The 14,932-nt window shown below is 46.4% G+C and overlaps 1 protein-coding gene across 1 annotated transcript; it reads right to left on the bottom strand.

Annotated features, from left to right (window-relative positions):
- Nucleotides 1-3,160: 3,160 nt before the first annotated feature.
- Nucleotides 3,161-5,946, bottom strand: LOC139113787 (uncharacterized; the record flags this gene model as incomplete). Its single annotated transcript, XM_070675192.1, has 1 exon — nucleotides 3,161-5,946. A coding segment is annotated over one exon (2,625 nt), but the record flags the coding sequence as incomplete, so codon positions are not given.
- Between the last annotated feature and the right edge of the window lie 8,986 nt (nucleotides 5,947-14,932).

Below are 14,932 nucleotides of genomic sequence, written 5' to 3'. Positions count from 1 at the left end.
GGCTTCGGGCACCGGCTCGACGTAAGGTTTCGGCCGTGTCGACGTTTACGTAGGATGCTTCCGAGCCGGTGTCCAGAAGCGCTTCATACGGTCGTCCGTGTATTGTAACGGTCAGGTGCGGTCGCGGCAGGTATCTTATTGCGGGGACCGAGGCGCGTCCGCCGATTCCTCGGTCCGATTGCCGTTTCCCGCCGGGTGGCAATCTCGCGTTAAAATCCCGTCCTTCCCGCATTGTGAACAAAATTTCCTCGGTATTCTTTTACAATCGAACCGAGTGTGCCCGCGTTGCTTACACCTCCAGCAACACTCGGCTCGATCGTAAGCGGTGTTGGTCGCGGCGGCGGCGCGCGGGGCGGCGGAACGCGGTTGCCGGTCGAGGCTTTTCTCGATTTCCGCGGTCCGGCGGGCGAGTTCGGCGGCGGACCAACATGTTCGCTACTAATGAAGGGCCGTAGCCGAGGATCCATATTTTCCAGCAGAATCTCGAGTTTCATTTCCTCGGTATACCCCCCTGCACGGCGCATCAGAGTGGTTATTTCTGTGGCGAACTTCCGATACGGCTCGCCGGGCTTTTGCGTGCGTGCGTCGATTTCGCGTCTTAATTGGGCGCGGTATCGGTACGGCAAGAACTGTTCTTGGAACGCGTCGCGAAATTCCACCCAGGTACGCCACTCGTCGCGGTGGTTTCGGAACCACTCCAATGCCTCCCCACGCAAAAGCTCTGGTAATCCGCGTAATAAATGCCGGCCTCGGAATCCGTAAACTTCGGTCAGTTCGGCCACTCGTTCCAGGAATCCCGCCGGGTCTTTCCCGTCGAACTGACATCCCCATTGTCTAATTTGCCCCATGATTTTCGTGAGATCTTCCGCGGGCGGTTCGGTTCGCGTGTGTATGACCGGCGTAGGGGCGGCTACGACGGGCGGGGAAATCGCCTCGGGGGTGGCCTGAGTCACCTCAATTAAGGGTGTAGTCATCGTGGCCTGGGACGGTCCTGGTCGCGGTGTGAAATACTCGTCCGGATGGTTTTTAACGTACTGGCTAAGACGGTGCCTTAATTCGTCGATCGTGCCTGTCGCGTCTATCCGTAGTTCCTCGAGTTCGGTCGCAAGTTCGCTTTTTAACAATCGGTAAATCCAGCCTCGGGGCATTCCGGTGCGTTAACTAGTGACCCCAGGGTCCCTGTTCGGGCGCCATGAAACGACCTGTCCGCGTAGTCCTCGAATAACGGGCCAGCGAGCCCGGGACGCTCGTCGGATCACAGGATTCGAGATAATAAGGTCGAGAAGACACCGAGAGACTGGATTAATTAACAAATGATAATTTATTTCTTAACAACGACGCTCGCTTAGTCAAGCGACGCCGATCGATAGAGATATATACAATGAAGATGACAAATGAATGTGTGTACGGCGTGCGGATATAATGTGCCGGTGGGCGCGTCGGCCCTTCGATCGCGGATCGATATAACGCGTGCGCTATACGGATATTCGCGGATGGTCGCGGATGCACCACGTGAGGCGCGGTGGGTGGCGCGAAATCGTGGGCGCGGTGTTCGGCGCGTATCGTTAATTTCGGGATCGGTCTTGACGGAAGGACCGGCGGTACGCGGGCCGCGGGCGCGGAATAGTGGGCGCGGTTACGCCGCGGATCGTCGGTGTCGCGATCGATCCTGCCGGGCGGACCGACAGGGTGCGGGGTGCGGGGCCGCGTGACGGGCGGGGCCCGTCGTGCTATGGATCGCGATACAATTTATTTCGTTCGGTGGTCGAAATTTACCGATGCGTTGGTGGATCGCGGGGGACGCGATGCGCGTGGTCAGGATGCACCTTGCCAGGTGTCGTTTAGCCAAGAGTCCTTGGCCGAGGCGGAGATCTCTCCACCCCGTGGATCACGACGGTGCGACAGGATCTTTTATTTCGTCCGAGTCTTTCCGTACCGCAGATCTAGGATCGAGAGTCCTCGAAGGAGGCGGAGTTCGCTCCACCCCACGAGCTAGTCGTGCGTTCGGTTAGAGATCGTACGGAGAGGATTCTGAGCGCCAGGATCTCCTGGCCGAGACGAAGTTCGCTTCACCCCGTGGTTCGTGCTCTAGGACGGATGTTCGCTTGAGAGCGAACGGATCAGGACGGTCCCGCTGAGTCCTGGCGTCGACTTTTTATATGTAAAAAGTGACGGCGCAGGGTTGCCGGGGCTCAGCGGGGTGCGTGACGTGTTCCGACGCGTGGCGCCGAGGCCCCGGGATGCGGCGCGCTCGGAAACGACGGGCCTCGACGCCGACGGCGCGGTTCGGCGGCGCTCGGAGACGCTCGGCTAAGTCCGCGGATGGACTTAGCCGCGGAACGGCTACGCGTTGCCGTACTGTGCCGGCGTGTACAGTTTTATAAAGTTTGGGGCGCACCGCGCCCCGGGTCCCCGCCGGACGGTGTTGTGTCCGGCGGCCGGCCGTTGTTGTGGCCGGAACGGTGCATCGCCGGGTGCACCGTTACAAATTGTTGCGAAGTTAAGTTTAACACGTCACGGGAATGTTTCAACGCGAGATACATATCGATTAATGAGCTATTCGCAGAGTTTGCGCAACTATAAATAGGCGCGCGTGATCGTCTTCATACTGGCTGGGATTCGATGGATCGCACAATTTGTGGATCGACAAAAACAGCATAATTTAATAAAGTTTTTTTTTCATTTCACACATGTGTATGTATGATTCGATACAAAAATGTATTTAAAAAATGAGAAAATATATAAACGTGTGCATTGTACAATGTTTTACTTCATTTATATAATTACATCTATAATACATGCTGCATACTTCGTACATGTGTACTGCATACTGCGTACATGTATATTGCGCGTACTGCGTACATGTATACTGCATACATGTATACTGCATACATGTATACTACGTACATGTGTACCTTAACTCAATCTATCGTTGTAAACGATACACCTTACTATTTTGCCGTAATATATCCATAAATAAAAAAATCTTTTTAAAAAAAAAAAAAAAACGTCAAGTGAACGAACTGAATTATAAAAAAAAAAAAAAAAAAAAATTATATCAGAAAAAAACGTCAAGTAAGAGAGTGAATAATAACAAAAATAAAGAAATAAAAGCGTAAAAAAAAAAAGTAAAAATATATTTATTAATAAAGTCGACCATGATCTATCGAATTAACATAAAACAAAGGATAAACGTAAAATAGAAAAAAAAATATATCAAATGGTCCCGGTACGATTTTTCGCGTAAAAGATACGCGGTAGTCAAGTGCAGTTCGTCCACTTGACGCGAGACACTACCGCGTCTCTTGATATGTATAATTATCAAGGTGCATTATAATGACCCCATGGTAAGGTCTTAGTCGAGTCTGGCACGAGATATCGCTTGTCGTCGTACGGACTCAAAGCGATCTTTGTCTCGGATACGGTGTACACTTCATGCAATTTCGATCTTACGCACGATTGGTCGCGAGTCATAGTGATCTCGTTATCGAGACACTTCACATAATCGTCGAACGTTATAGTTCGCGCCACGACTCCGCTCTTTACACCCTTTGCTTTTTTGGTGTCGCTTCTACCGTCCACCTTGATCGCGTACATTTTCGCTCTAAGTCCGACAAACTTTGTAACAATCGCACCGTTGCACTCATCCTTCATTAAACCCGGTATTTTTTTGTTCACGAGAGGCATACCGTACGCGTTATCAGGTGGATAGTCGCTCGTGTCGAACCGCGCGATATCACGCTTCATCATCTCGTATACGTCCTCACACTGGACGCTGTACACGAGACTGTCTGTGTCGGTATACATGACGCTACATTTGTCTTCAAAAGTTGGTAACATGTACTCGTAATGAAACTCGTACAAGCACACCTTAGATATGTCGAGTATGGACATACCAACGTATATCGGCTTATCTAATTTCACCTTGAGTTTACGCAATTCCACAGCCACCAAATTTTCCGCGAATATGCTTCTGCTATGAAAATTAGGTTTGGCAATCATCGCTTCCACACCGTACCGTCCGTCCCACTGCGTGAGCAATCGAACGTCGACGCGATTTCGTATGTTTTCCATCGTTTTACCGAACACCGCGTTGTTCATCAGTTTAAACAAATTTTTCTCGAAATCATTGGTCGCGCGAGTTCGTTGTTGCGTGTTGAGCTCGATGTAATCGCGCAACCATGCTGACTGAGTGAATCGCAGCGCGCGATAAACCTTGGTGACGCGAAGACCGTGACGCGTGCACAGCTGCAGATTGCGATAGTGTATGACGTATTTCTCCTTGTCTTTCAGCGTAGCCAAAAGTTTTTTATTATGTTTCGCTTCCGGTGGTTTCTCTCGCGTGGGACAGAACGGCAGATCAGAGTGCACGTCGTGCACACTTTTAGGATACTCGAGATCCACCTCAAGGATATAACCCGTGGGCGAGTCCGCGGCTATCGCGTTTACGTCGAGGTTTGCGAGTTCTTCGTCGTCGACCCATTCAAAATTCGCGTACGGTAACGACTGACACATAGCCCAACCGTACAAGTTGTTTACATCGTAATACATGATGTACGACGAAGGTTTCGACGAGTCGTACCCCGACCGCATGTATCTGTTATTAGCTCGCGCGTATCTGTTGGAGCATTGACTGAGACCGCCGCGTATACCGCGTTCGACGAACATCACCATGTCGATGTCAGTCAACAGTTCAAAATTAATACGCGTATGCTTGAGCATTGCGTCCCACGTGAAACCGGGCAAGGTGTAGTAGTGAGCGGGATCGAGTCCGTAACTCTCGACGCATCTATCGCGAAAATTTTCAAATACGTCGGCCAATAGCAATACATCAGTCTTGAGGTACAGATCGCTGTACTCGCCCAGAGTTCGAACGGAGAACCGCTGCCATACGGTCTCGGCGTGCGCGTAATCTGTCTCACTCACCGTGTCACCGGTCAGCGAACTGAAGAATGAGTCGCGCGACGGTAGGCTTGACTCATTCAATTTTTCAACGCTGTTGACGTACTCGTACGGAAATACACCTTTTCGCGTCAAAAGATTGAAATTTTCTTCTGAAAGTGTCGCAAATTCAGCGCGCAAGATTCGCAATTTGTCTTTGGCGAGTAGAGACGATAATTTGTCGAGGCTAGCGTTCAAAAATTTGTACGAGTCTATAAAGCGCAACTTTATCGCAGTTCGCGAGTCCTGTCCCTCTATCGTGTCGTCCACGTGTTTCGTAAAGGAGATATATTTCTCCTTCGTTATCGGCAATAGATTAATTTTACCCTCGTACGCTGTGGCGATCTCCTTTATAATAAAATGCGCGTCGTAGCCCGACAGATTGTGAAACACGATGGGGATGTAACGTGTGTCGCGGTATCGCAGGTTACATTTTGAGTGCGCGGGGCCTCTATACCGACCAGTCAAATGACAATGATCGCGCACACGCTTCTCGCCCACCGCAAACGGATTTTTGCACATGTGGCAGACTGTCGCGTTCTTATGCTCCTGGCGCTGCGCATTCGACAACGTCTCCATCGGGACGGTTTTCAACATTATAGTTTTTACGCGATGAGCCAGTTTCACTAGCTGCTCAACGAACCACTCGACGCAATCAAGTCCGCGACGATATTTATATCTTGACAGCGACTCGTCAAACGAGCATCGCACGTAGTATCCCACGCTGAATACTTCGTGACGTTGGTAATTAAACGTCGTTTGTTTCGGCGACGACGGTGGATCGATCTTTTGCAGCACGCACTCCAGATCGGCGTATACGACGAACGGCACGCGCTCCTTGTGATCGTGGTTGGAAAAGCTGAGCCATTTTTTGTCCTCGCTAGGTAGTTGTATAGCGCAGTTGTTTAAAGTTCCACAATCCACGATATGAACCTTAAATTTCTCGCTCGAATTGAAGTAGTGAAGACACCTAAAATAAAATAATTTTTTAAAATAATAATCATAAAAAAATCAATAAAAAATTAAAAACCATACGTACCGATCGCAAATGTGCTTGTGATGCTGGTGCTTGCTCAGTTGCGAACTGACGAGGCGCGATAGATTGCGAATACACATAAAGTGTCCCACTTTCTGGTTATTGTTATCGTCGTTGTCGTTGTCGCGTTGCACGTACAATAAATTTACGTGTCTCTTTTTCTTCTCATTGCTGAGGCGTATAGGTAGAACGTCTACTTCTTTTCCACGTCTCTCAGTGACGTACACGTTGATTGAGATATCGTTCAATTGTTCGAGTTTCGCAACATCTTTAAGAGTCGCGGGAAACTGTATATCCTTGACGTTCAACACCGTTGCGTAATGCGGGTACGACGATTCCCGATCCACGTGCTGCTTCGCGGGATACAGAGCCGCCACTACTGACCACACAAGACACTTGTCGTCCATCGTTTTTACGCATATCACCGCTTTCCTAGCGGCTATCTTCTGCGGTAACATAACGGGACATCCTGCACGCATCGGATTGTACTTGTTTACGTTGATCAACAAGTTCAAAATTCGCGACAACGCCCATCCGCTGTCACGCTCCTGAAACTCTTCGAGAGAAGACAGCGTGGATTCGATAACGTGTAGTCGGTACCACTCGCGCACATCCGTATCTCGAAAGATTTCATGGTTTTTTGTGGTTATACTTAGATTGGCGCGTGTGTCTTTGACCGTAAACTCACCGTTTAACGCGGTGTTCACTTTCAAACAATTGTTTTTATGCACGATGTCTCGTACGCGCTTGCACACTACGTTACCGGCATCCTCCAGAAATCGCATCAGTTCGATATAGTCGACGTTTATCACGATTCCCGTTGAGATACGATTTTTGAACGCGGTCTCAATCTCGTGCCACTTGAGTTCACCAGCTGCGTTATCACCATCACTTTTGGTAGCACTAATGCTCGCGTACTTACCACCCTGGGGCACAAAACGTCTATCCAACTTTTTCTTGGCACCCAAGAGTCGCGCGATACACGCCACCATGGAATTCGTGCACCCGACAAATACTCGCGCTCGCTTGGCGCGACTGCGTTCCTTCAGCTGATTCACTAGTTTGTCATATCTCTCGAGCCACACGAAAAATTTTTCCAATGTGGTCACGTCGTCAGCCTGCACCAGGAGTTTGCGCTCTTCCTCGAGAAAACTTTGATCCATTTTTATGTTTATCGGTACAAAGATTTATTCACGTTAATATTGTAACGGTAGCGACTTTCCCGCGTCGCGTAGTCTTTGCCGGATTAAGGCTTGCCGGTGCCAAAGTTCGCACGAATTTGATGGACCGCAATAGGTCGGGCTTAGATGCGGCCTGGACCGACGGGAGCGCCCGTCGGGGAAGCCGAGGTTGCTCGGAATAACCCGAGGAGCAGCGGTCAGAAGCACCTGACCGCGGCGATGCCGGCAATTGGCTGTCGCGCGTCGGATCCGGTGCCGGACGGGAGCGCCCGTCCGGAGGATCGTGTCGGCACGAAGTGCTTTGGATATCGGCGGCAGTCGGGAGCGCCCAACCGCGGCGATGTCGACGGTTGAAGGCCGTGTGATAGATCCAGAGCTTAGACGGGAGCGCCCGTCTAGGGAATCTCGGTAGCCCGGGAAATACGGGGGGCGCCGGCGGTATCTGGTTGCCTCGGGAGTGCACGAGGTCTCCAGGAACCTGAATTTATACTCTGTCTTGGGAGCGCCCAAGACAGCGAAAACTCTCACCGGTAACACCCGGGTTCGACTTGGGAGCACCCGAGTCGGAGAGTATGCGAGAGGCTTCGGGAGCGCCCGAAGCCTTAGGAACTGGAGGATGTGTTCGGGTCGAGGATCGGAACCGGACAAGGTACCTTCTTTGCCGCGAGCTCGACTTATATAGCCGCCGAGATGAGAGTGAGGGAACTCCCACTCTTACCTCGGCGGCGCGCGCCATCGTCGGACTGGTGGACGTACGACAAACTGTATCTGGCGCGTCCGGTGCCGCCTGGGCCGATGTTCGCCCGTCGTTCTTTAGTGAACGGCTTCCTGCCGTTCAGGGCGACTCTTTGCCCTTCAGTGGCGAGGCATATGCCCTTGCCACAATATGTACACTATTTACAACTGTCTTTTGAGTTCGGTTAAATCGCGCCACTGGAGCGCTTACACTTACTCGCAGGACACAAGGCGCCGCACGTGCGAACAGAAAATAATACAGCATTCGTATACTCAGAGTAATGATAACCGACTGACTTGAAGGCGCAAAATTTGACAATTATATACCCTCGCAAAATTCTGGAAAGATTAAGAAAAAGCGAGCACAAGAAGGACGTCACATAGAAATCTCAAGAAAAGGAAATACGTCACAAGGAAGCAACGAGAAGAATCTAGATAAGCAACGAAGAGAACGAAAAGACCCGTTATATAAATACACGAGGTCTCAGGTAATAACACCGAACACTTGACGACAAGAATAGACACAGGAATAAACACAACTCTAATGATATGAAGACAGAGTTTCACCGCAAATTCATCGAAAGTAATGCTAACGCGCTGTATCAAAAATTTAATTAAAAGAAAAATTCGATGAAACTCGCAACACTTACTTAGATTCTGAAGCTGTGATGACTATTAGAGATTTATTAATCACCACTCCTCAGCCGCAGGACGCTTACTGCCATGCGAAACTTAGAATAATTGACGCGTTTAACGAAACACCTGAGCAGTAGTTTCGTAATGTCTTAAAGGCGAAAATTCCAGCGCACTATAAACCTACTCAGATTCTAACATATCTTCGCGCTCAAAACTCTTGCGTCAATAATGTCTGTTCTGATGAGATTATCAGGAACATTTTTCTTGAACATTTAAGCCCGCGACACAAAGAAATTCTTTCGGTCCTTGGCACGGTAGGATTAGGTGCTCTTGCTAAAACGGCAGACAAATTAGCGGAGGTCGGTTGCTCTGGCTCTTTTGTTGAAACAGTTTCTCAGGATCAGAACAAACTTACGATCCACTCAGACTCTGAGTCAAATACTGTTCAAACTCTTCTTGAACAAATAATTTCTTCTCTAAATGAATTAAAACCTGGTTCTCGTGAGACAAATCGCGCGTTTCATACTACTAGACAAATCCGTCCGGGTAAATTTAATCGTTCTCGTTCAAAATCACGTTCGGTTGATAAATGTAAAGATAAGGCTGCAAATAGTCTTAATAATCAGTTGCAGTCACGCGACAAAAATAGTCTCTGCTTTTGGCATAGAAAATTTTTGAATAAAACCAATACTTGTACCAAATGGTGCGCTAAACACCAAGAATGGGCCACATCTGATCGAAAAAACTGAATGCGCCTCCGTCCGTGAAGACCGTTCCCGAAACCGTGCATTCTAAACGTCTTCATATTCGGGATTCTCTTTTCAAGAGAATTTTTCTAATTGACACGGGAGCAGACATCTCGTTGCTGCCTGCTAACCTCAATATTCTTGCGGATCCATCTACACGTAAACTTTTTGCCGCAAACAATTCTAGTATAAAGGCTTTCGGCGAAATTCTGCTTGCTGTGGATTTAGGATTGCGTAGGAGATTTCTTTGGAATTTCTGTATCGCGGACGTCTCTTATCCAATTATCGGTGCGGATTTCTTATCTTATTATAATATTACGGTAGATTTAAGCTCGCGTTAAATTTTAGACTCACTCTTTGGAATTTCTTCTAATGGTTACTGAGCTAACGCTCATATACAGTCCATTAGTGCGATTGCTCCTAATGTAAATTGTCGCGATTTATTTGTACTTTTCCGAAAATTTGTAGTTCCTCACAACCAGATCGGTTAACTTCTTGCGATGTTTTGCACCATATTATAACTACAGGTCTTCCGGTTTCGGAACGTCCTCGCAGACTTACGCCGGACAAACTTAAGGCTGCCAAGGCTGAATTTGAATCTTGGTTGGAGGCCGGTATATGTCGTCTTTCTAGTAGCCCTTGGGCTAGTCCAATGCATATGACTCGAAAAAAAGATGGCACATGGCGAATTTGCGGTGACTATCGTCGTTTAAATTCAGTTACGATACCTGATAAGTATCCAACTGCCAATTTGCAAGACTTCTCGGCAAACTTGCATGAAAAAAAGGTCTTTTCTGGCTTAGATCTCCATAGAGCTTTCAACTAAATCCTAATTGCTTCTTCGAATATAAAGAAAACGGTTATCACAACGCCTTTTGGCTCATTTGAATTTCTTTTTATAACTTTTGGCTTGCGTAATGCCAGTCAAACATTCCAGAGATTTATCAATCGCGCGTTAGGTGATTTAGATTTTGTCTATATTTATATAGATGATATTCTTGTGGCATCTTCTTCTCATGAAGAACATATTGAACATTTAAAGATTGTTTTTCAAAGGCTTAAAGATTTCCATTTGCATCTTAACGTTGAAAAATGCATTTTCGCAGTTAACGAACTGGATTTTCTTGGTTAGACCATAAATAGTCAGGGTTTTTGTCCAACTAAGGTTAAAGTAAATGCAATACTGAATTACCCTAAACCTCAAACATTTCTTGAATTGCGTCGTTTTCTTGGCATGGTCAATTTTTATAGAAAAAACATTCCTCACGCGGCCGAATCTCAAGCAGCGCTTAATGCACTGTTTATTAATTCTCGCAAAAACGATAAACGACCTATTACTTGGACAGATCATACCGAAAAAGCTTTCAAAAAGGTCAAGGCTGAATTAGCCAACGCAGCCTTACTTGTTCACCCTCGTTCAGGAGCGAAACTCCGCCTTGTTACTGACGCTTCGGACTACGCCATGGGCGCCGTCCTCGAGCAATAAAACGGAAACGATTGAGATCCTCTTGCTTTTTTCTCACGAAAGTTCACGGCAGCTCAACTCAATTATTCGGTTTATGATCGTGAACTCACCGCTATTTATGAAGTAATTAAATATTTTTCTCACTTCTTAGAAGCCACAGAATTTCAAATTCTGACAGATCACAAACCTTTAATATACGCTTTTGCCCAGCGCTCCGAAAAGACATCGCCGAGGCAGACACGTCAACTTGCTTATATTGCTCAGTTTTCCACCAAAATTGAATATATTCGTGGAACTGAAAATCCTGTCGCGGACTCACTTTCCAGAATCGAAGCTATTCGTCTTCCCACAGAATGTAGTCTTATTGAACTTTCAGAGAAGCAAGTAAATGACGAGCAGTTAAAACAATTTCTTCAGATAAATTTCCATTAAAATTACGTAAACTCATTTTTGGATCGTCGCACTCTCCCATTTATTGTGAAGTCTCTAGCGAATTTATACGACCTTACATTCAGGCAAATATGCAAAAAAACGTTTTTAATTTTTATCATAATTCCGCGCATTCGGGAAGCCAAGGTAACCGATAGAATCGTTAGGCAACACTACGTCTGGCCAAAAATGCACCGCAACATTACTCGATGGGCCAAGGAATGTATTAATTGTTAACAATCAAAAATTTCACGACATACTAAGCTTATTCTTGATAGATTTGTAGCGCCGGACGAACGCTTTGATCATGTGCATATAGACATTGTCGGTCCCTTGCCCAATATTGAAGGCTATCAATATATTCTTACAATGATTGATCGTTTTTCACGATGGATCGAAGCTGTTGCTCTCAAAGAAACCTCCGCGGCAACCGTGGCTCGTGACTTCCACGAAACGTGGATATCGCGTTATGGTGTTCCAAGGCTCTTAACGACAGATCAGGGTTCTAACTTTGAATCGCAATTTTTCACTGCTTATCTTTCATTAATCAGTTGCGAGCGATTACGCACAACGGCATATCATCCCGCGTTTTAAGGCCTCATTGAAAGATGGCACCGAACATTTAAAACTGCGTTAATGTGCCATGCGGACACAAATTGGTTACATATTCTTTCCACAGTTCTGTTAGGATTGCGTATTGCCGTTCGTTCAGATACGGATGCGGCGTCTGTCGAATTCATGTTCGGTACGCCTATTCGCATTCCTGGCGAATTTTTCTTGCCAGAAGATTTCACTCCGGAACCAAACTATTTTATTGAAGATTATAGTTCATTTATGCAACAAGTTCGTCCTATTCCGGCTGCGCATAATAATAAGAATCGCGTATTTATTTTTAAAGAATTGGCAAATTGTAAACAGGTATTTCTTTGCAATGTCGCTAAGAAATCGCTTGAACGTCCATACTCAGGACCTTTCACCGTCTTAGAACGAATTTCGGACCGGGTTTATAAAATACTAAACCGAAAGGGTGAACCGCAAAATGTCTCTGTTGAATTGCTGAAGCCAGCTTTTGTAGTTTCTGACGATATTGAATGTAATTCCGTTAATTTAGATGTATCGAATACTAGCAGGTCACTCTTTTCGCAATTTCCTCCGACTAAAACTTACGCTCGCAAGTCAGTTCAATTTTCTAATGATGCTAAAATCTCCTAAACATTAATTTAATTTATTATATTTAAATTCCGGACTAATCATTCGTTTTAGTCATTAATTTAAGTAAATTTTGCGTCAATATCCTTTATTATTTAAAACTTCTTATAAATACTCCCAAGTAATGTAATTTAGAGTAATTTTAAGTTTATTATCTGTATTATCTGTAATGCTCACAGCAATTATTTTACGACGTTTACACTCAGGGGGAGTATGTGGGGACAGCGCCCTTTACCTCTCTCTCCTGCTTGTTAGTTCATAAAACAAAAATGTATATAGAGGGCAGATAAGCTCTCTCGGCAGTGCGTGCCTACACCATTACATTATTCGTTAGAAGAAAGTCGTGAAGATAAGACGTATATTTTGTAACACCCAGAAAGTTGATTTTTAGTAAAAACTCGTTGTTAATTATTATCGGATGTGAATCATTCCCTCCAAGACCTCACTGGCATAAAAGTGTGGGTTATGCCAGAACATGAGGTAGATACGGCCATAAATCCCACACTCGCGGAAAAATTGCGCTTCCCAGCGGCGATCCTTCGTAGCGCGTGATATTTGCGCCGCTACCGGGTTGCCGCCCGGTAGGCGCTTGTGGTGATAACAATAACCGCCACAGTATTCTATTTGTGCGCTAAATATCAATGGCTTGCCAGGCGCCGCAAGACTCGAATGCAAGAGGATAGGGTTTAAGACTTGTGAAGCGGACAAAGGCTTTCTAATAAATCAGCTTTAATTCACAATCACTTGCTTGCTACAACTCTTTCTCATAACTGCTACAAATTCCGTGCTCGAGATCCTCAACCACGGTTGTTCTCCCTCCAACTCCTTCAGTCTAATTCCCTTAGAGGCCGTGCTGAGGAGCCCGTTCCGCTTTCTGGTAGAGACCCTATAATAAGAGTCTGGCCATCACCTCTTGTAAAAGTGATCCCACATTTTGAGCGTTTTGATTGGTTCCGCCATGTTTCCTCGTTTTGGTATAGTATCATCAGACATATACTATACTATCCTATCCATATATCATCACTGCGAAGTACGGACACAGGACAGTACGTCTCCTTTGTGTCGCGTCGTAAATCGCAATTTGCAAGTTTTGTAATTTTGTGAAGTGTTCTTTAGTGTTCTTTGTGAAAGTTTCACCATGACGTGATGCACAGCGTCAAATTGTACGAATTCAGATGAAAAAGGATATATAATGAAAGTATTTCCTCGCGACCCCAGTCGACGTGCCCAATGGGTTGCAAATGTTAAATAAAAGGGATGGACACCGACAAACAAATCATATCTATGTGAAGCACGTTTTATTGTATAACATATACGCGCATTTAATAATAGCTTATAAAAAAAAGAATCATTAGATTATATATATAAAAACTTAATCTAACCTAAAATTAAAATTTATTGCTCTTGTTTGTTGCAATTATATTACAGGTACAGTGACCGGCAATAATGGCCTGTCGCACTGCGGCGACGGCGGCTCCCGTGCGTGAGGTGGGGTAGTGTGCGTGAGGCCTCACCGCGGATCGCGTACGTGAGACGCGGAACGCCGAAAGGAGCGAGAGGACGGGGGAAAATTTGGTGAGGGGCGTTCTCATGCTCTCTCTCACCCGCGACCCGTGAGTGTGAGAGAGAAAACATGAGTGAACGCTAAGGAATTATTATAGGCGCACTTTCGCTCTCTCGTGTTACGTCCCGGTAGTCGCGGGCGCCCAAGGCGGATTCAGACTACGGGCCTAGGCAAATGTGGGAGTTACGATAACTTAACAAAATGGGATTGATCTACGTTAAAGCAATTCTCTGATATTCGATGCAGATGATAGTTGCTTCGCTATTCAAGTAGGGTTGATCTTGCGGGTTTCGTTCGAGGTAGATTAGAAACAACCGTATAGCTTCTTGGCACTGTAGGCAGTGTCTGATATTTCGCGAGTCGGCGACTAATACTCCGCAGTTACTACATTCATATTCTCCTTGACTCAAGCCGATATTAATTCTATGCGACGGCACGTAGTAAAAGTCCGAAGAGGGTTGCCCCGATCTGAGCATACACCTCCGGCAAAAAGGGAGACGCGTCACCTTTTGCTCGTATAGCCGGTATCTAGTCTCGCAAGTCGCGTGAGCTAGCCAATTAATAATTATTCTAGTTATATCTAACGGGATTCTACAAATGGGCACACGCGCGCGAGGTCGCCTTGGACACATTTATTAACTCAGACTAGACCGTTGTTAACGTTTCTATGAAAATCTCAACGGGGTTGTTCTGTAAATATACTCTATCTCCGCTCAGAGTTAAATAGCGCGAAAAGTCGCGACGTACTAGCCGACAATAATCGCAGTCTTGGTACGACTCAGAAATCTCTAAAACAATTCTACAGCTATGGCACTTGGGAGGATCGTGAGAAGGTCCCAAACAAAGGTAATGCCCGGTGACAAGAACGAAATTGATTTTAAATCTATCGGCGTCGAGTGCGCAGGTTAAACAATAATTTTCGCGAGTTTCGCGATGTCGTCTATACACTTTATGAACACAGCGGCCTGTGTCTAACCATTCGGTCAACGT

This window comes from Cardiocondyla obscurior, linkage group LG03, assembly GCF_019399895.1.
Source record: "Cardiocondyla obscurior isolate alpha-2009 linkage group LG03, Cobs3.1, whole genome shotgun sequence".
NCBI lineage: Eukaryota > Metazoa > Arthropoda > Insecta > Hymenoptera > Formicidae > Cardiocondyla > Cardiocondyla obscurior.
Note: the sequence above shows the minus strand (reverse complement) of the source record. Positions and strands in the feature narration are given on the sequence as shown.